The sequence below is a fragment of the Dipodomys merriami genome, unplaced genomic scaffold (assembly GCF_024711535.1).
Source record: "Dipodomys merriami isolate MVZ:Mamm:240054 unplaced genomic scaffold, mDipMer1.0.p SCAF_29, whole genome shotgun sequence".
Classification (NCBI taxonomy): Eukaryota; Metazoa; Chordata; class Mammalia; order Rodentia; family Heteromyidae; genus Dipodomys; species Dipodomys merriami.
The window spans coordinates 19,634,601-19,654,963 of NW_027204381.1; the positions used below are offsets into that span (position 1 = coordinate 19,634,601).

The 20,363-nt window shown below is 47.1% G+C and overlaps 1 protein-coding gene across 1 annotated transcript; it reads left to right on the forward strand.

Annotated features, from left to right (window-relative positions):
• The first annotated feature begins 6,335 nt into the window (after positions 1-6,335).
• Positions 6,336-17,607, forward strand: Cd3e (CD3 epsilon subunit of T-cell receptor complex). Its single transcript, XM_070038583.1, has 8 exons — positions 6,336-6,403; positions 6,520-6,616; positions 9,509-9,529; positions 10,932-10,946; positions 14,017-14,241; positions 15,530-15,697; positions 16,123-16,169; positions 16,952-17,607. Exons 2-8 carry the CDS (start codon positions 6,568-6,570, stop codon positions 17,006-17,008), a joined length of 582 nt encoding a protein of 193 aa, XP_069894684.1. The 5' UTR covers positions 6,336-6,403; positions 6,520-6,567; the 3' UTR covers positions 17,009-17,607.
• Positions 17,608-20,363: the final 2,756 nt, after the last annotated feature.

Sequence of the window (20,363 nt, forward strand, 5' to 3'; positions counted from 1 at the left end):
GGAGGAGGAGGAGGAGGAGGAGGAGGAGGATGAGGAGGAGGAGGAGGAGGAGGAGGAGGAGGAGGAGGAGGAGGAGGAAGAGGAAGGAAGGAAGGAAGGAAGGAAGAAGAAAAAAATTTTAAGTAGCTAGCAGGTGCCAAACACTGTCTTCAGGAATTCAATGAGGAAAAACGATAGAAATCTTAGCCCTCAAGGAGTTCTCAGGCAAACAAGCAAGTCACCTCTAGGTGATATGTATAGTAAAGTAGCTACCAGTACACGTAGCAGCAAGAAAGATCAACTCACCCTGAGGGTCCTGGGTTGAGGGTCTGGAGGTCAAATCTTTAAGTGTCCAGCTGACAAGAGAGCAGGGTCCTGGGGCCAAGGCCTAGAGTTAGGGAGAATGCAGTAACAAGGCCTTGTAGGAGCCCAGGTCAAGTACTCAAGCCTGGGAACATAGTAACTAGCAACTGTCAAACCATGTCTTTACATCTCACAACCTTCTGAAAGACTTTGTGAAGGCTTCCATGCTACAGATGAGGACACTAAGTACCTGCTCAGCATCACTTGGCCACCAAGCAGAAGAGCTGTGCCTTCATCCTCAGCCTGTGATCCTTCCTCTACAAAACAAGCTTTTGACCAAGAGGCAGAACAGCGGCAAAGGAGCCATAGAGGGGGAAAAATTGTCTCTAATTTTTCATTAAATTCTAGTCGTTTAGGGGAAACACTAATAAGTAATGGAAATTTTAAATGAGAGTGGGGGGAAAAAGGCAATGGACACCTACCCGGAATACTAAAGAAGTTTCGCTCTTTTTCTTTTCTAAAGGCTACAGGCATTGTTATGGGGTTTTACACCTACATACACACATTAAAAATTAAAGCATCGGCGAGCAAAAGTGTTTACACGAAGCACTCCTTGAATAAACACTGAGAGGGGTTGGAAGAAAATCTGTTGGTTAATTAGAAGATAGAATCTACAAGAACAGCACCGGGCCAGGCAAAAGGAACGCTTTATCTCTGCCAACACCATCAAATATTTTGCTCCATAAACACCACGGAGACAGTGCACTTACCTCTGAGAACAGACATTAACTTAGGGAGGAAAGCTGAACTTGCAATTAGAATAAACGCAACTAGAAGCGAGGCTAGCACTCCAGGCAAGACCTTACATGCAATCAGCAATTCTGTTTTCCAGGCCTTGGCCTCAGCAGCATTGTCCAGGGTCTTGGACTTGCTGGAGCTCCTCTTGTTCTGTGCTCTTTCTACCACAGTCGTCAGGGGCAAGGGGCTGCACACACGTGGTCTTCTGCCACGGCAGCTGGCATCATGGGTGGGGAAAGTATGCATCTGTCATTCGGGCAGTGGGGCAGGAGGGGTGGCTCCCAGGGTAGATGTGGACAAGAGAACCAGCATCAGGAACATTCTTAGAACTTCAGCAAACCCTGGGAGCCCTGCCACATTCCCACATCCTGAACCAAGCTTAGGACAAACACCAGGGTTAGTAAGTATTGAATAAAGAGACTCTCCAAAGCCAGGTGTCTCATGCCTATAATCCTAGGCTGAGATCTGAGGATTGCGGTTCAAAGCCAGCCCAGGCAGGAAAGCCCATGCGACTTTTAGCTCCAGAAAACCAGAAGTGGAGTTGTGGCTGCAAGTGGTATAGCCTTGAGTGCTAGCCTTGAGCAAAAGCACTTAGGAACAGCTCCGAGTTCAAGCCCCGTGATTAACAACAACATAAAGACTCTCCATAAGAGGAAATACTAGTTTAAACTAAATGCAACCATGTTTGGTTTGCTTTTATCTGTAGTACTTCCTCCAGACCTTTATAGTATGTTAACATGGAACCAACCGGTCTTTTTACACTCTGTGAATCTCTCCAGAACTTCCTTGTTAACAAAAAACAACAACAACAAAAAAGACAAAAACAAAACCAAACAAAAACCCCAAGGCATTACATTTCCAAATATAGTCTGCAGATTACCCAGGAACTTATCACTTATCCTCAAGAAGATGAATATAAAAACTGGAAGTAATTATATGGCGTCATACACCTGTAATCTCAGCACTTAGGAAACTGAGGCAGAAAATCACAAGTTTGAGGCCAGCTTGTGTTCCATAGTGAGACCCTGTCTCAACAAATTTTTAAAAATTTACTTTAAATTTTTTAAAATTACTGTCAGCCTTACCTACACAGGAGACTGAGGTCTGAGAATCACCGTGCAGCCACCCTACAGGCAGGAGGGTCTATAAGACTCTTATCTCCAATTAACTAGCAAAAAGCCCAAAGTTGAGCTGTGGCTCAAGGGGTAGAGCTATGCCAGCCTTGAGCAGAAAAGCTCAGAAAGAGAGAGCATCCTAGCCCTGAGTTCAGCTCCAGCACCACACACACATACACAAAGGGTGATTAGCCAATCAAAAGTCCATCTTAAGGAGTTGAGGTGGGTGGTTGGGTGCAAATCAACTGCATGGAAGGTGCCTGGGGTTTGGGGTTTTTATCCAGTAGAAGGGCTCTCCCAGGCAAACATACCATGTGGAGTTACCTATTCCAAGTCCCAGCTTCTCATTTCTAAATCTATAAGCTGAGACTGGAGCAAGTGATTTCTAAAGACTCTGCCAGTCCTTTACATTGTAAGCCTATGCTTCTGACTCAAAATGCTTCACAGACTAGAAATGCCTCTCAATCTTAAAACCCAGTATTACTGGAAATCCTCAGAGCCTGCGGCCCTTATGAGCACTTAGCTTACTTCAGTATCTCACTCAGCCCAGGTGCTGAGTACACCCAAGCATTCCGGCCTCTCATTTCCCTTTGAGATCTGAGGCCTTCGGGGTAGCAAGCAGGTTGGACTTGTTAGCGCAGAATGCTTCTGGCTGGGAAGGGAGCCAGCTGCTTGTCCAAGCAAACGAGGGTCCACCCCAGCTTCAGGAAGGGGAGGAATTGGGAAAATCTCACCCAGCACCAAGGTCTGCTGAGCAACACTGGCAGTAACCCAGAAGAAATGGGAGTTTTAAAAGAAATATATACATATATATAATTGTCACCTGGGTATTTATTGTAACAATGCAGGCATTCTTTCAAATAGTTCTGTAATAACTGGCAGAACTTTCTTCTTTTTTTTTTATTTCACAATGTTTTTAAGGGCCGGCTTGGTTTCTGGGCAAATTTAAAAGTCGTACAAATCCAAAGGAGGCAGAAAAGTATGGGATTAAATAACACTGATTACCAAGTCAAGAGCATGATGACTTTGTGAAGCCTATAATCAAATCCTAAAAGATAAAGTCCCATGGTCTGGGGACGTGGCTCAAGAGGTAAAGTGCCAAGCTAGCCATTTCAAGACTCTGAATTTAAACCAACACCCCCCCCCCCACACACACACAAGATAAAGTTCCTTGAAACGTATTTTGTGCATAATTATGACAAAGGATGTATATACCCCCATAGTTACTTTAAGATCCCTCCTAATTGAGTTTTGGATGTGGACATTCATTCACTCTTTTCACAAATTTCAGACTTTTGTGACCTAATCTCTGCCAACTTATCCAGCCCCTCTTCTCCTATCCCTCAGGTTCCTTGAATCTTATTCTTTTCTAATGTCAAACTACTTGCTTGTGATGTATTTGTACATACTAATCTGTCTTTGTTGACCATCTGATATTTATTTGCTTTTCACATTCCATGAAGTATTCCCTGATCCCTGGAGCCAGAGTAATTATTCCCTTAGCACCTGCAACACGTTATGAGGGCCCTGGTTGCATTATGCTGTCATTATTGTCTATCTGTCTGCCTCTGCTCTAGGCTGAGTCCCTTGAGGGCAGGGCCTGTGTCTTAATTCTCTCTGTCCCTAAATGCTAGGCTCACAATAAGGCTCCGCGCACATTTGCTAGATAGGCAAATGCTTCACATTCTCTGAGCCCAACACCAGCAGTGTAGAGCGCCCTCTGGTGGAGCCTAAAGAAAGCAGAAAGATGAAGACCTAAATAGCCCCAGCTTTCACTTGGTTTGTTTTTGTAGCTAATACTTTTTTCTTTTTTTTCTTTTTTTTCCTTTTCTTTTCTTTTTTTTTTTTTTTTTGTCGGTCGTGGGTCTTGAACTCTGGGCCTGGGTGCTGTCCCTCAGCTCTTCAGCTCAAGGCGAGGGCTCTATCACTTGAGCTACAGCGCCACTTCCGGTTTTCTGGTGGTTTATTGGAGATAGGAGTCTCAGGGTCTTTCTTGCCCGGGCTGGCTTTGAACCCAGATCCTCAGATCTCAGCCTCCTGAGTAGCTAGGATTACAGGCGTGAGCCACCAGCGCCCGGCTAATACTTTTTTCTAAGACTAAGATGTCTACACTGAAGGAAAGCATCCCACCTGACACTGTTTGAAGCCTAGGAACTACCACTAAGGGAAGGGAGCAAATCGAATCTATAATACAACAAATGTCCAAATTAAACTGATAGTGTATTATCGATCATATGTAACATATTATGAATTCAGTAATAACTTCCAGAATATGTCCCTTACTTTTATTTATGTGTTATAAACTTGAATTCTTAACTGAGTGACCAAGAATGGTACTGTGTTGCAATCTGAAACCTAGAATTTGGAACTTTCTCATTCATTATTTAATTTGGGTAGTGCCAGTACTAGGGTTTGAACTCAGGTCTATACACTCAACACTCAGCTCTTTCACTTAGCACTAATGCTTTATCACTTGAGCCATGCCTCCAGTCTAGCCTTTTGCCAATTAATTGATTGGAAATTGAGTTATTTGGATTTGTCTGCCTGGGCTGGCTCCAATTAGCCAGCAAATAGCTGAGAACAGGAGGTAGCACACGTGCTAAAATGCCAGCCTTGAGCAAAAGTCTTTTAGTGTTTTTAACGCTAAGAGACAGCAGGCCCTGAGTTCAAGCCCCAATCCTGGCTACCAACAGAGAAAGAAAGAGGAAAGGGAAGGGAAGGGAAGGGAAGGGAAGGGAAGGGAAGGGAAGAGGGGGAGGAGCTGGGAGGGGAGGAGAGAAGAGGAGAGGAGAGGAGAGGAGAGGAGAGGAGAGGAGAGGAGAGGAGAGGAGAGGAGAGGAGAGGAGAGGAGAGGAGAGGAGAGGAGAGGAGAGGAGAGGAGAGGAGCAAGCTAGGCCATAAGGCTGGCATGGTAGTGCATGCCCATACCCGTAATTCTACCCTTCAGAAGGCTCAAGCAAGAAGACCACAAATAGTTTGAGGTCAGCCTGAACAAAATCCTGTCTCAAAATAAGAAAAGGAGGAGGATTAAGAGGAGAAGGAGGAGGAGGGAGAGGAGGAAATGATTTACAATTCTGACAGTCTCTCATAGTGTATATGTATGCATGTGCATTTTGTCTACATCATGGTATGGTTTAACACATTCTTCTAGATTTCCTATTAATTGACATCTGATTTAGAGTGGTTGTTCTCAATCTTCAGTGGGCATTGTTTCCACTGAACAGATTGCTGGTCCTGCCCTGACAGTTGCTGATTCTGAGCTGAGTAAGTCTCCAAATTTTGCATTTCTAAGAAGTTTCCTTGAGTTGCAGGTCACACCTTGCAAACCGGTAGACTAAGCTAGACCTGGGCTCAGTCAGATTCAAGTCTGAAAAAAGATATGTCGGTGGAAATACAGCTGTACACAACACTGCCCTGACGCTGATAGCTGGATGGATCAACAGAACTAACTGCCTTTTGACGATACAGCTGAGGCATCAATTCAGATGTAATACCAAACAAGAAAGGCCACTGTGCTCAGGGTGTGACATGTGTCTGAAACTAAGAGCTGTTACTTGGTACTGTGGCACCCAAGCCAGGAGAGAACCAATGAGGGTCCCCCTCCTCCCAGCCTCCATGCCGCCAGCGTCCCTTCTTAACATCACAGCTCTCTGGAAGCTGTCTGCTTCATGTTCATATTTCCTTTCTTCATCCACAGGGCTTAATCATGTCATGAATATATGGGTAGTTAATTGGAGATAAGAGTTTCATGGGCTTTCCTGCCCAGGCTACGTTCAAACCTCCATCCTCAGCTCTGAGCCTCCTGAGTAGCTAAGATTACAGGTATGAGTACAGGTATGCCTGACTCATGCCACGATCTTAAACCAACACATACTTTCAAACTAAAAGCTCTGGTTAATGAGGTGGCTCTATCCTGCTGTTCCACGGCCTAAGCACCATAAAGAAACAAAGTCTCTAGTGCTCAGTGCTTCTCTGTCTTTCTGTTGCAGATGGAGAAAAGAGGCCAGGATGTGCTTGGCCTGGACCACCAAGCAGCAGTACTTTCCACAGCATTTTCTGTGTTTGCCAAGCCCTCACCGGGAGGTTGTGGGGCCTCTGCCTTGAACCTTGCCAAGTGACGTAGACTCCTGTGGGCCCCTATGTACTTCCTGTGTAGGGCTCAGAAACCCGCCTCCCAGCCCTGACTCAGGTGTCTGCTTCAGACAATGGTGAGTCTCCTCTTACAGAAAGCCCCCCTTTTCTTCCCAGCCTTGGAAACACTGGGTCCTAGGTCCTTAGATCCGGTGGCTATTTTGAAAATGTTGTTGTCTGGTTTCCTTTACAGAAGTGATAGGCCGACTCATCTCCGCCATCTTAGCAGAGCGGGAGAAGGATGCAGTGGAGCATTTCCTGGAGCATTGTGGGCCTCTGCCTCCTAGCAGGTAAGTAGGATGGAATGAAGAAAGGGCAGATTTCCCCAGGCCCCTAGAAGGCTCACAGCCTCACCTGGAACAATCAGACAAGATACCAAAGACCCTCACACACCAGGAGAGGAAAGGAACTGTTTGTGCTTGAAGGGGATGGAGGATTAGAGCTGGAGGAAAGAAAACAACAAAAGCCAAGGTACCAGGGGACCATTCCAGGAGCAGCCAATGAAGGGAAGTTGGGATGATCGTATCAATTCAGAACAGAGGTCTCTCTGCCAGCAAGAGCAAGCTTGTCTGGCAGTAAGCTAACCCAACCTTAAGAACTAACACATAAAGCAGAGCCAGTGTTTGGAGGAGACATTGTTGAACCTGAACTCTGCCCAGGGTGTAGCAAATTTAGTATCTAATGTTCAGTCCTTCTGGTGGGGACCAAGAACTTTCAATGAGTTCAGTCCTTTGAGAAGAGAGGTAGGATCTAAAATGATAAATATCCAAGGATATTGGCATAGTATGGGTGAGATAAATAATGCAGAGAAGCATTGCCATTTATTCTTTGTATGTGTTCAGTGATTGAACCCTTAATGCTGTTAGGAAAATGGAGGTGAATGGAAAAGGAATAGGCCGAACTCAATCATCAGTAGGCTAGGACTGCTTATTGCCAGCAAAGGCACAGAGCTTCCCATGGGTTTGGAAGTTGTGTGAGGGACTGGATTGGGGGTGAGCTTATATAGATCCTCACGTGGAAGCAGAAAAATAAAACAAGGGCTACGGTCTCTTGGAGACCAACGGCAGTGTCCTGGACCAGGCCCAGAGTGGAATGCTCACCTGGGGTGATGGGCTATGGTCTCCTGGGGTGAAGGGCTATGGTCTCCTGGGGGCCAAGGTCGGAATGACCTTCCTGCAGACAAGCAGGTGAGCGTGCACCTGGTGCTTTGCTTGACCTAAGGAATTAGGCAGGAGTCAACCCTTCAATTGCTGCCTATTTACAGATGAAATGAGGAGTTAAATAGCTTCTTTCAAATCATGCTGTTAGTAAGTGCTGAAGCTGACAAAGAAAACCAGAACTGTGTCTATTCATGCCTGGGCTTGGGACAACTGCACTAACTAAGACAAAATGGCTCATGATGCTTTTATATCAAAGGCCCAGACAATGCAATTGTAGCCGGAACTCCCATGTCACAGCAGCCACCATGATGTCTCCACTTCCTGCTTCATTGCCAACTTCTCACACACACAACACCCACCCACCCCTGTTAAAATGAAGTCTCTTTCAGGAGATTCCCTCTGGGTTTTGTTTGTTTGTCTTTGATACAGGGTTTTACTGTGTAACCTTGGCTGGCCTTGAATTCCAGTTTCCTCTGTCTCAGACTCTCAAGTGCTAGGATTACAGGCATGTGCCACCACACTCTGTAAGATTCTATATTTGTAATATGCTCCAAGCTTATTTACCTGTGACTAGTCCAAGGAACACACTTCTAGAAATATGGCATCAAGAAAATGTGCCCAGTCTGTCTGGGGATGGGAGAATGTCTCATCTACTGTAGAGGCTGTTGGTAAACATCAAAATCTCAGGCAATAAGGAGAAACTGATCACTGTCATGAATCGAAGTTATTGTTGACCCAGAGGACCCAGGATAAATGCCTTCAGTTCTCAATACCCAGACTCTAGTTGATGAGCAATTGGGGTTTCAGATATTTTCTCCTCTGACTCAAGCAGAAAACAAATGGAAAAATTGAGCCATTTGACAGAGACAGAACAAGAACGTCAGCATTTGTATGCAACCAAGAACTTGTTTCTCTTCCTCAGTCAGAAACAACTTTTCAAAATGGAAACTGGTTTATAAAACTCATTTATGCTTTCTGTAGTGACCTTAAAAGCTGCCTCAACTTTTTCTAAGTTTTATTTGTTGAATAGCATGTGTTCCGTGTTATAGGCTAGACGTTTCTTTATTCTGTTTCTTCCTGAAATGAATCCAAATTCATGGTCAAGACCCAGTAGTAAAAGTCACTTTCTTTTCTTTTTTCTTCTCCTTTTTCTTTGGGGATGGGAGTTTCCTGGTGCTGGAGCCTGAACACCTGTCCCTTAGCTTTTTTCTCTCAATGCTGCAGCTTTACCACTTAAACCACACCTCCACTTCTGACTGATCAATGGGAATGTATTTCACACCCTTTTCTGCTGGGGGATGGGGGAACTTCAAACAGAAATCCTCAGATCTCAGGCTCCTGAGTGGATAGGATCACAGGCACAAGCCACTGATGCCCAGTTTAAACATCACTTTTTAATTTTTTTCTGTTTTTTTTCTTTTTATTATTACCTTTCAGTAGCTGTTCAAAGGAATTGCCGTTTAACAAAGCAGTTTATGAATACAATATGTCTTGCTCAAGGGAACCCTTTCAACATTGTCTCTTGTCCTTCTTTTTTTTTTTTTTTTTTTTTTGTCGGTCGTGGGGCTTGAACTCTGGGCCTGGGCGCTGTCCCTCAGCTCTTCAGCTCAAGGCGAGCGCTCTACCACTTGAGCTACAGCGCCACTTCCGGTTTTCTGGTGGTTTATTGGAGATAGGAGTCTCACGGTCTCTCCTGCCTGGGCTGGCTTTGAACCGCGATCCTCAGATCTCAGCCTCCTGAGTAGCTAGGATTACAGGCGTGAGCCACCAGCGCCCGGCTTCTTGTCCTTCTTTTACCCACCCCTTCCCTCACTCTTCTTAATTTCATCCATATACATTGGATTTTTTGACTGCATTCTCCACTACTTCTTCTCTTTATTCTTATCACTTTTTTTTTTGAAGTACAGAAATTACTATAAACCAGTAGAGCCTGAGAAGGACTTTAGATATTCGATAATGCGTGAGTGTTGCAGGCATTAACAATAATTTGTCCTAACTCTATTGTTCTTCTCTATTTTCCAGTTGGCACTTGGGGACAGGAAGGTAAGATATGCTTTCTTTCTTTGTTAAGAAACCAACATTCTTGGCACAGGCACATGCCGAGTAACAATGTTTCTGTCAACTAAGGCTGGATAAACAGCAGTGGTCCTCATAGGATTTGAATGGAGCAGAAAAATTTGTATCACTGACTACTTTCATTGTATCTTTTCTATGCTGAGATACACAAATCCTCACCATTGTGTTACAACTGCCTGGGCATTGGTGTGCGGAAAGCTCTGTTCTACCGCCTAGGTCACACTATGGCAGTCACACAAGGGGCAGACAGCCTCAGAACTGACTGCATTTGTGAATGAAGTTTCTCTGGGCCTCCCCTGCACTTCCCCAGAGACCAGTAAGAGGCTTCTGCCTTGGTCCTTTGCTCTTTCATCAGAAATCTAGCCCCAAAGAGGGAATCAACAGAGACCTCAGGAAATACCAAGTCTTAATAAGAAACCTGGAGACTATTGGCAAGTTGATAATACCAACAGTTTTCATTTACCATTTGGTGTGTCATTACCATTTTTGGTCAGTTGTGGGCCTTGTACTCTGAGCCTGAGCACTGACCCTCAGCTCTTCAGCTCAAGGCTAGTGCTCTACCACTTGAGCCACAGCGCCACTTCCCGTTTTCTGAGTGGTTTGCTGGAGATAAGAGTCTCATAGACCCCAGGCACCAGGGACTCATGCCTGTCATCCTAGCTACTCAGGAGGCTGAGATCTGAGGATCACGGTCCAAAGTCAGCCCAGGCAGGAAAGGCCGTGAGACTCTTATCTCCAATAAACCACAGAAAACTGGAAGTGGTGCTGTGGCTCAAGTGGTGGAGCACTAGCCTTGAGCTGAAGAGCACAGGGACAGAGCCCAGGCCCTGAGTTCAAGCCCTATGGCTGACAAACAATAAAATAAAAAAGTCTCACAGACTTTCCTTCCCTGGGCTTCTGTAGAAGATGTGTGGCCATCTAGAATGCACTCGTTCTGGTGTCCTTGAGTGATTCCCAGGCAGCTTTGGGATGCAGGTCAAAATCAAGTGTCTGAGCATTCTGAATGTGCGCGTTCATGTGTACACATGCCCCAGCTTGATTTACTCAGGCACAGAAGCGCAGTAGACCCTGGAGTTACCCCATTCTGGAAGCTTCTCTGTCCACTCAGCCACTGTAAACTAAAGGAACCCATGTTGTGGAAAGTAGCCATTTCCTGCCACACAACCAAACATGTGGCACCCCGAGCAGCCACTTCTGCACACAGCCATCAGATAGTTAATGAAGAGCATCTCACCCGATGCAGCCAAGGAAACATGAAGATCCATTGTTTTCTAACACTGGAGGGAAGGGTCCTAACCAGATGGGGCAGGACTCAAACTCACCTGCTAATGGGAAGGTTGCTAATGGCTTTTTATCATTTCCTTTGCAGACCCTGAAGAAAGTGGTAAGAGAATTTTCATTCTATACAACCTTTTCCAGTGTGGGACAAGATGGCCCTGGGGACAATCCCAGTAGTGAACACTAAGAACCAGAACTAAGAGATGGGAAATCCACTCATCTTTCAAAAGACTGTATAGGAGAGGGGCCTAGATTTGTTGCTAGCCCTCATGTCTGACTATGGCTGTGCACGTATGTATCCTTTGTTGTCAGGGAAAAACACACAAGTGGGGGAGGGGTGTCGGCGCATCTATGAGTTCTTTTTTTTGTTGTTGTTGTCGGTCGTGGGGCTTGAACTCTGGGCCTGGGCGCTGTCCCTCAGCTCTTCAGCTCAAGGCGAGCGCTCTACCACTTGAGCTACAGCGCCACTTCCGGTTTTCTGGTGGTTTATTGGAGATAGGAGTCTCACGGTCTCTCCTGCCTGGACTGGCTTTGAACCACGATCCTCAGATCTCAGCCTCCTGAGTAGCTAGGATTACAGGCGTGAGCCACCAGCGCCCGGCAAACCATGAGTTCTTTAAAGGTAGAAATGGTATCTATTTCCCCTGGTGCCCAGTCTGGTCCATACTAGAGATTCAATGAATATTTTGTTGAATGACTCCTTCTCCACAGAAATAATCTTGTCTGCTTGGCAATATGGTGTGTTGATGGGACTAGATGTGATGATGGGAATGAATGCAGAATAAAGTGAAGTATAAAGAGGGGGAAGATGGCAGTTCTTTAGGCAGTTGTGAAAGGCTTCTGGGGGAGGAGCTGGGATTCCTGAGCTGAGGATCCTAGAATTCGCTTGTACTTTAGGGGAGAGGAATCTTTTAGGCAGAGAAGATGAGTCTAACACTGAGGCTGAGGTACAGTGTTTGAATCCTGCCTCAATGCACTACTTGCTGAATTAAATTGTTCTGTGTCATTCCATCATCCTGTGTAAAACAAATCAGGATTTAATGAGCAACGCATCGAGGTCTTTAGAACATTATCTGATGTACAGAAGGCAGGAGGTGGAACCTAGCTGTTGTTAGATACACAACACATTGACTAAAGAGGGTAAGCATTAAAGTCTATCGAGCATGCGTCTTCTAGATATTGCCTTACTTGAATTTCCTCATCTATTTCTTCTAACACCCTGATTCTACAGATTAGAGGATAATTAATTTCAATCATAGAGGATTAATGCAGATTTACATGATACTATTATGCAAATGAGATTGCTTACATCCTAATCATTAGGAAATGCCAGGGATGTGTGTAAACCCTGTGGGAACACATCCATTTCTAAGTATAGGCATTGAGGTCCTTGTAGGAACGTGTATATCTAAGCTCTGCTAATGTACCGTGCCAGTCAAAGTCGTCAGCAATTTTGTTTACACTTATTGGCTTTCCAGAAAGACCTACCAAGTAGAGTATAATGCCTGTTTACTTTTAGCTTTGTCTGATTTATGGTTTCTGGGTTCGTGCAACATTTCTAAAAAAAAAAATTCTGCAAAACATTAAGTCCACGTAATACGCATCATCCTTACATTAATTCCCAGTCGTTGGCAAGCAGAGAAGGCCTTGTTTATGGTCTGTGTTGTCTTAATCAGGTGGCTGCCTGAGCAGCTGGATCCAAGCTCAGTTGTGTTAGAGCTCAGTTGGCAGAGCTCCAAGAAGGAAAAGAGGCAAGACACTAACGCTCTCCGTGAGCACCTGCTGTGTGTCAGCCCCTGTGCCCCTGAGAACCCGCTTCATTCTCATAAAACCCTGTGAGGTGGGAGTTTTATCTTTTCTTCCAGAGGAAACAAGTTCAGTGTGGACGTGCTGCACACTTGTGATCCTAGCATTCAGGAGGCTGAGGCAGGAGGATGGAGAGTTCAAGACCAGTCTTAACCACCTAGCGAGACCCTGCCTCAATGAATAGATTTTTGTTTTTGAAAGAAGCAGGCTCAGAGAGAGTAAGTGCCTTGTCCTTGTTCATGCAGCCCAGGGCAAATCCGATTCAAACACAAAACTTCGTATTCTTTACTCAGTAGTATTCTGTCTCTAAGTATCCCCCCCTCCCCTCTCCTGGTTGCTGTGTCAAGACTCTGGCATAGCCCAACACTTCCCAGGGGGCCAGCCACAAATGTTTTATGAAGTATGGATGGACCACCAACTCCGCCTGCAGGACAAAGCTGCCTGCAATGGGAGGGGGTGAGCCCACTGGTGACCTCCATGGATTATTAGTGGATTTCAGATGTTCACACCAATGGTCCCTCCAATAACAACAAAAAATAATGGAGAGTTTATTATACCCAGAGTTCACACAAAATGGAGCTATTTGGTTTTGGTTTTTGGTATTGTTGGTTTGTTGTTGTTGTTTGGTTAGAGGGGTTTTTTTTTTGTTCGGTTTTGTTTTGTTTTGTTTTTGTCAGTCGTGGGGCTTGAACTTAGGACCTATGCACTTTCCCTGAGCTTTTTCCCTCAAGGCTAGCATTCAACCATTTTGAGCCACAGTACCACTTCTGGGTTTCTAGAGATTAATTGGAGATAATAGTTCCATGGATTTTCCTGCCCAGACTGGTTTTGAACCGTGATCCTCAGATCTCAGCCTCCTGAGTATTTAGAATTATAGGTGTGAGCCATCAGCATATTTTACTGGAAGAACCAATCCCACTAAAATATATAAAGTTTATCACATCATTTTGAAAAAATAGCAGATTAAAGCATATGGAAGGAGATAAAAGATGTCTGATCTCGCTGGGAGCCGGTGGCTCACGCCTGTAATTCTAGCTACTCAGGAGGCTGAGATCTGAGGATCATGGTTCAAAGCCAGCCTGGGCAGAAAAGTCAGTGAGACTCTTATCTCCAATTAACCACTAGAAAACCGGAAGTGGTGCTGTGGTTCAAGCAGTAGAGTGCTCGCCTTGAGCTGAAGAGTGCAGGGACAGCGCCCAAGCCCAGAGTTCCAGCCCCATGACCAACAAAAAAAAAAGAAAAGAAAAGAAAAAGAAGAAAAAAGATGTCTGATCTTGATTATGAGGAATTTAGTCAGCAATGAAGGGGACGAACCCTAAGCAATGAGAAGTAGGTAAACCACTTCTCTTCTCTTCTCTCCCATTCCTCAGAGCTTAAAGAATATGAAGTCTCCATCTCGGGAAGTAGGGTAACAGTGACCTGTCCTCTGGATCCTGAATCTGGCTCACTAAAATGGGAAAAAAATGATGTAGTATTATCCGCTAAGGATGAGCAACTCGTACTGCCGTCATTTTCAGAAATGGATGACAGTGGTTACTATGTGTGCTACTTAAGTAACTCACCAAAGAAACAATACCTCTACCTGAAAGCTAAAGGTAAGGATTTTCCCAAACCAGTGTGCCATCTCCAGGTGTTTTAATGCTCTGTCCTTCACTCAGTCTTGGGCTCTATGGGGCCACACAGCATCAGTCCATTCTAGAAAGTTTATTGAACACCAGCATGGGCTGTCTGGATAACCTTAGTCAGTGTTAGGTCTAAAATAAGTTCCTAGCTGGGTGCCAATGGCTCATGCCTGTAATCCTAGCTACTCAGGAGGCTGAGATCTGAGGATCTGGGTTCAAAGCTAGCTCAGGAAGGAAAGTCTATGAAACTCTTATCTCCAATAAACCACCAGAAAACTGGAAATGGCACTGTAGCTCAAGTGGTAGAGCTTTAGCCTTGAGCTGAAGAGCTGAGGACAGCGCTCAGGCCCAGAGTTCAAGCCCCATGACTGACAAATAAATAAATAAAAATAAATAAAATAAGTTCCTAGCCTGGAACAGTGGTACATGCCTGTAATCTCAGCTACTCAGAAGGCATGGGTGGGAAAATTGAAGTCCACACCTGGTCCAGGCCAAAAAGCGAGATCCTATCCCCCAAAAAGAACTAAGGCAGAAAAAGGTTGAGGGGTGGCTCACATGGTAATAAGGACTGTCTGGCAAGCAGAGGGTCCTGAGTTCAAATCCCAGTCCTAAAACTCAATTATTAATTAACTAATGCAAATAACTTTCCCTCCGTGACAGGCTTCTGTTATTTTTATTACATCACACCCAGAATTATGTGACACTAGCATCCGTTTATCTGATGTTTTATTCAGAGATACATTCTTCAGGAGGACTTGCCAGGGAGACTCAAAGCCACAATTTTTTTAGAAGTCCTAAGAGAGGCATAATAAACCTCATAGCAATGCAAGCTCACATTAACTCAATGCTCATGAGGTCTGTGGCACTGTACTGAAGTCCCTGCACAGGCCAAGGACTTCTTCACGTCATCCTCTCGATGGCCATGCCGTTGACATACCATTTTATGCCCACTTTTGTCATTGTTGTTGTAGATGAGGACACAGGGACTTTATGGGTTGGAAACCCAGTTCACAATTCCCCCAACTAGTAAGCAATGGAGCTGAGACTTGAACCCAGAACAGCTTGGGTCCACCTCCTCTACCCATGACCATAACTTGTTTGCTGTCGCTAGGCAGGGACGAGCACTCGGCAGGGGAGGACTCTGGCATGGCGAGTGTGTACATGTTGAGGGGAGAAGGGGGGACTTGGCCTCACTTGTTCCTTCCTCTTCTCAGTGACTCCTCATTTCTCCCCTCCTGCCCCACCCCATCATCCCCTGCAGTATGCGACAACTGCGTGGAGGTAGACCTGATGGCCTTGGTCACGATCATCATAGTGGACATCTGCGTTACTCTGGGCTTGCTGATGCTGGTCTATTACTGGAGCAAGAACAGAAAGGCCAAGGCCAAACCTGTGACTCGAGGGGCCGGTGCAGGGAGCAGACCCAGGGGTAAGACATAGAACTAGGTCGGAGGATACTCTCGCCAGAGCGCATCCAGCCTCGGCCTAGAAACAGCTTCTCTAGAGCATTCATTGGGATACCAAGATCTCACTTCCTCTGCATCGATGAGCTGGCCTCTGCAAACACCTGCCAGCACCCTGCAGCCATCCAGCTCCACCCCTGCACTGTGGGAAGAGACTGGGGGGGGGGGAAGGGAAGGGTAATACCTGCCTTGTCCTTTCCCTTCCCCCAACCAAAGACACCATTGGAGGGAAGTCACAAATAATGAGAATAAAATAGAGGCTCTTCCTGAGGTGGAAAAAAGGAGAGAAAGGGGGGGCTGGATGGAGCAAGGAGGGGAGAAGGGGGACCTTGCCAGACTGGGGCTGCCCTCAGCACTGTAAAATTGGGGTCTTCCTTTCCTTTCTCTGCAGGACAAAACAAGGAGAGGCCCCCACCTGTGCCCAACCCAGACTATGAGGTAATGGGACAGAGATGGGGGGGGAGCCAGGGGAAGTGGGGACAGGGGAGACTGGCCATCTCATCCCTCGGGGGTCCCATGTGCCCCCTTCCATGGCAGATCCGAACCATCTCAAAGGCTTCCAATGCAGGGGAGGTGCGGGGGGGGGGGCAGAGGGAGCGGTGGATGGTCCCCTCTCTGAGGTTTACTCATTGGCTGAGAGATACAGCCGCGGAAAATTCAATACAAGCAAATTCTAACTGGATAGACTCCAGTTCCACCAGCGCGCACTGCTGCCGCGAGCTAGTTATTAAGACGTGAGCACACTTGACTGGTACACAGCCAAAGCTTCCTGCCATCCCTCCCCCACCCCCACCCTGCCCCTCCTGCTGCTGCTGCTGCTACCTCTGATTGGGTAACTGAAGGGTTGATGTTCAGCCTTGGGGAGGTTCACAGACTGTTCTCGTGGTTCATGGGGTGTTAAAGATCCTATCATACCTGAATCCGCTCAGCAAATATGTATTGAGTGCCAGTCAAGCATCTGGTATTTACCTTCCCATGAGTGACCCCATTGAACCCTAACAAGAGTCCCTAGAGATGCAAGTAACCAACCAAGGGCCTGCTTAGGCTCGCTCCCCCGTTGAGCAGGAGAGCTGAGGAGCTGACCTTGCCCAGTTACATGTCAAGCCTGCCTCCTGATAGAACCCAGCCCCCTTTGACCAGGCTGCAGCCAGAGCCCTAGTGCTTCTGTTCCTCCCGATCCACTTCCTCCACCCCACTAACCCTCTCTGTTTTACTCCCAGCCCATCCGCAAAGGCCAGCGGGACCTGTACTCTGGGCTGAATCAGAGAGGAATCTGACTGCACGGAAGACACGGCCTCCCATGGGCCCGGGTCTGGCCTGGGCACCCTGGCCTTGTCCCCTGGACAAGTCTTGGCTGCCACAAGAGAACTGGTCTTCAGCCTCCTGGTGAACTCACACCCCACAGCCTTGCCCCTGGCTTCCTCCTTCCTGCCTTCTCTGCTGCTGGTGACCAGTTCTAGAACATTGCTGTCTCGCTGTCTCTGGAAACCTCCCGGTGAGGGACGCCCTCACACCCCACATGCCTTCTTGTCAGGATATTTATGTCCGTGACTCCCTGTCACCTCCTGCCTTCCCTCGTGGATATTATTCCTGCCTCTGTTCCCTCCTTTTCTTGTCTACCATTTGTCCCTCATTTCCTAACACTTCCATGCATATAGCTTTCTGCTTTTCCAGCTGCTTGGGGGGGGGGGGATTTCCTGGATGAATGTTGGCAGAGCTCCTGCCCCGTTCACGGGTCCTGACTCAGAGCCAGGGAAGCTCCCGTAGCTGGCCTTCACGGCAGGCCCGTGGGTGTTACAATGTGCATCACTGCTAATGCACGGGGTTCCCCGCCACCAACGGAGAAAAGCAATAAAGTATATTTGGCTGGCTGGAAGAGTTGCTGTCTTGTCTTTTATGAGCCACAGAGTCTCACTAATATAGCCCAGGCTGTCCTTGAACTTCCCATCTCCCCTGCCCCGACTTCCAGAATGCTGGAACCATACCTAGTTACTGTCCCTCTTTTCTGGAACATTCTCAGAGGCTCGCCTGTTTCCTAAGACCTCTCAGGTTCTCCCCACTTCTGACTAACTTCAGTGCTTGCAGTATGATGCCAAGTGATCTGAAGTTTACCCAGGCAGGAATAATGAGAGAGGGAGAGAGAGAAACAGAGAGAGAGAGAGAGAGAGAGAGAGAGAGAGAGAGAGAGAGAGAGAGAGAGAGAGAGAGAGAGAGAGAGAGAGAGAAGTTTGACTTAGAGAAAATGGCAGAGAGTGTGACTGCTGGGCCCTTCGTAGAGTTGTCAGTTCATAAAAGGAGTGAGAAAGAAGCAGGCCATGAAAGGCAGGTGGGTCTCAGGAGAGCACAGGGAAGGCGTAAGGGCAGGAGGGGTTTGGGGTTGGCTTCCACAGCTGTCAGGAAGAGCAGCTGAGCCGGGCTGGGGAAGCGGAGAGAGCCACCATCCCTGCCCTCTCTCACAGCCGGAGGCAGGCTGTGGTTAAGCTGCAGGATGTGGGCTGTGCTGGGAGTGAAGGTAGAGCAGCAGCCAGGGGCGGTGAGCGGGGTGGGAGAGCTCTGTTCCCTGTCTCCCACAGCACCCATTTAGCCTGCAGGGCAAGAGGGGTGGTGGTCAGAGCACCAGGGAGCTGTCCTAGGCTAGCCCAAGCCAGCAAGCTAAGCTGGCTTCTCTCCCCACCGGCACGGGGGCTGTTGATGTATATGACAAGGCCTGAAAAGAGCGGCTGTGATGAGCACGGCTCAGCAGCTACTATTTGTTGGTCCTTGGGGAGGGACTGCTTCTTTCCCTCCCTCTGAGCACCAACACTTAGCCTCAGAAGTCGGTGATGTTTTCCATCAGGAGCCACTGCTCAGGGATGGTCCAGGGATGGCAGATGTGGTCCCAGGTATTCTTGATAGTTTTCTGCCTGGGGGAGACAGAGCTCTGTCGAACAAAAGCAATAATCACTGATGTTTACTAAGCATCTATTATACTGTAACGTTCGGAGTTAGTCCCTTTCTGTGTTCTTATCTCACTTAATCCTTGCAGTGACTTCACACAATAGATGCTGTCATCGTCATCTTACACACAAAGATTGTGAGGCCAAGGAGAGCTTAAGTCATTTGCCCAAGTGACAGTAAGGGGGTTGGGAAGGTGGCTCAGTGGTAGAGCACTTGCCTTGCATGCTCGAGGCCCTGGGTTCGATTCCTCAGCACCACATAAGAAAAAAGCCGGAAGTGGCGCTGTGTGGCTCAAGTGGTAGAGTGCTAGCCTTGAGCTGAAGAGCTGAGGGACAGCGCCCAGGCCCAGAGTTCAGGTCCCACGACCAGACCCCCCCCCAAAAAAAAAACAAAAACCAAGTGACAGTAAGGGGTGGCAGGGCTGGAACAGAGAGGGAGGGCTGCCCGATTCCAATGCTGTCCGCCTCTACCCACCACTGAGATCGAGAGGAATGCTCTCCATCCTAGCAGTGTCCTTGGAAAGACAGATAGAGGGGATGGGAGTGGAGGTGAAATCAGAAATCAGTGCGGGTTTCCTGGGACAGAGGCAGAGTAATACAGGACTGAGGCAGATGCCGAAGTGAGGAGACAAGCAAGAGCTGGGGCTGATACTGGGGATTCAGAAGATAGAAGGGGCGGATGAAAGGACCAAAGCACTGCAGTATAGGATGTAGGGTCTAGATGGAGAGGAGGAATGCAGAAGAGAGGAAAGATTAACCAGAGAGAAGAGAAAAATCCATTTCTACCATTGACCCAACGGAGTAATAACAATTGAATTCACTCTTCTGCCTCCTAAAAGATGAGACAGGACAGGTTTAAACAATCTTGAAGACATTGGACACTGGGCAACAGTGGGCAGTGATCCCAGAGAGATGGGAAACAACTAAGTTGAACCCTTGGATGATCCCAGTTTATGATCAAGAAAGGGTGCAGCAAGAGAGAACCCAGGCATCATCTATCGATTTCTGAGAGGCAAGCAGGCAGAGATGGGAGGCCCGGGCACCTAGAGTCTGTAGGAGAGAGATGCCCAGTGAGGGCCCCACAGAACTGGAGAGCCTCCCTCCCAAGTATTCGCCTAGGTAGTGATCGCACACAAAGAAGAGGAAACTGCAAGATAACAGAGAAAGAGTCCCTTGAAAGGATGAGAAGGGAAGAATCTTTGGCTCTCAGGCAGGGCTGTAAGTCATTTTTCCCAATCTCACCAGTCAAGGGGCACTGAGCAGAGCTGCGTGCCGGCGTGGGGGGCAGGGCCAGCCATGTCTCTGCAGCTTGTTACATGAGGGCACTCATGAATCCCATTCGTGATGGCTGCAGGTGAGATTTACAATTTCCCCCAAATTTCACATTAGCTTGGCAAAATCTATGTCCAAGAAGTGAAACAAATACACATACACTGAACATTCCTCCATAGTCAAAGGGCAGCTTCTTAACTTGTCATCAAAACCCATCCACCAGAAAACCGCCCCCTTTCCTTCAGGACCACCTTTGGTGGGGCAATTTGGCGAGACTACAGAGAAGAAAGAGGAGCTGGCAGGAGGTGGCCACCAGAGCAGTCCCAGAATCTTGACAAAAATGCTTAGTAAAGCCAGGAACATTATGCCAAGATTCTTAGTTTCCTGGGAGACAGAAATTGAGAGGATCAAGAGTTAAGGCCAG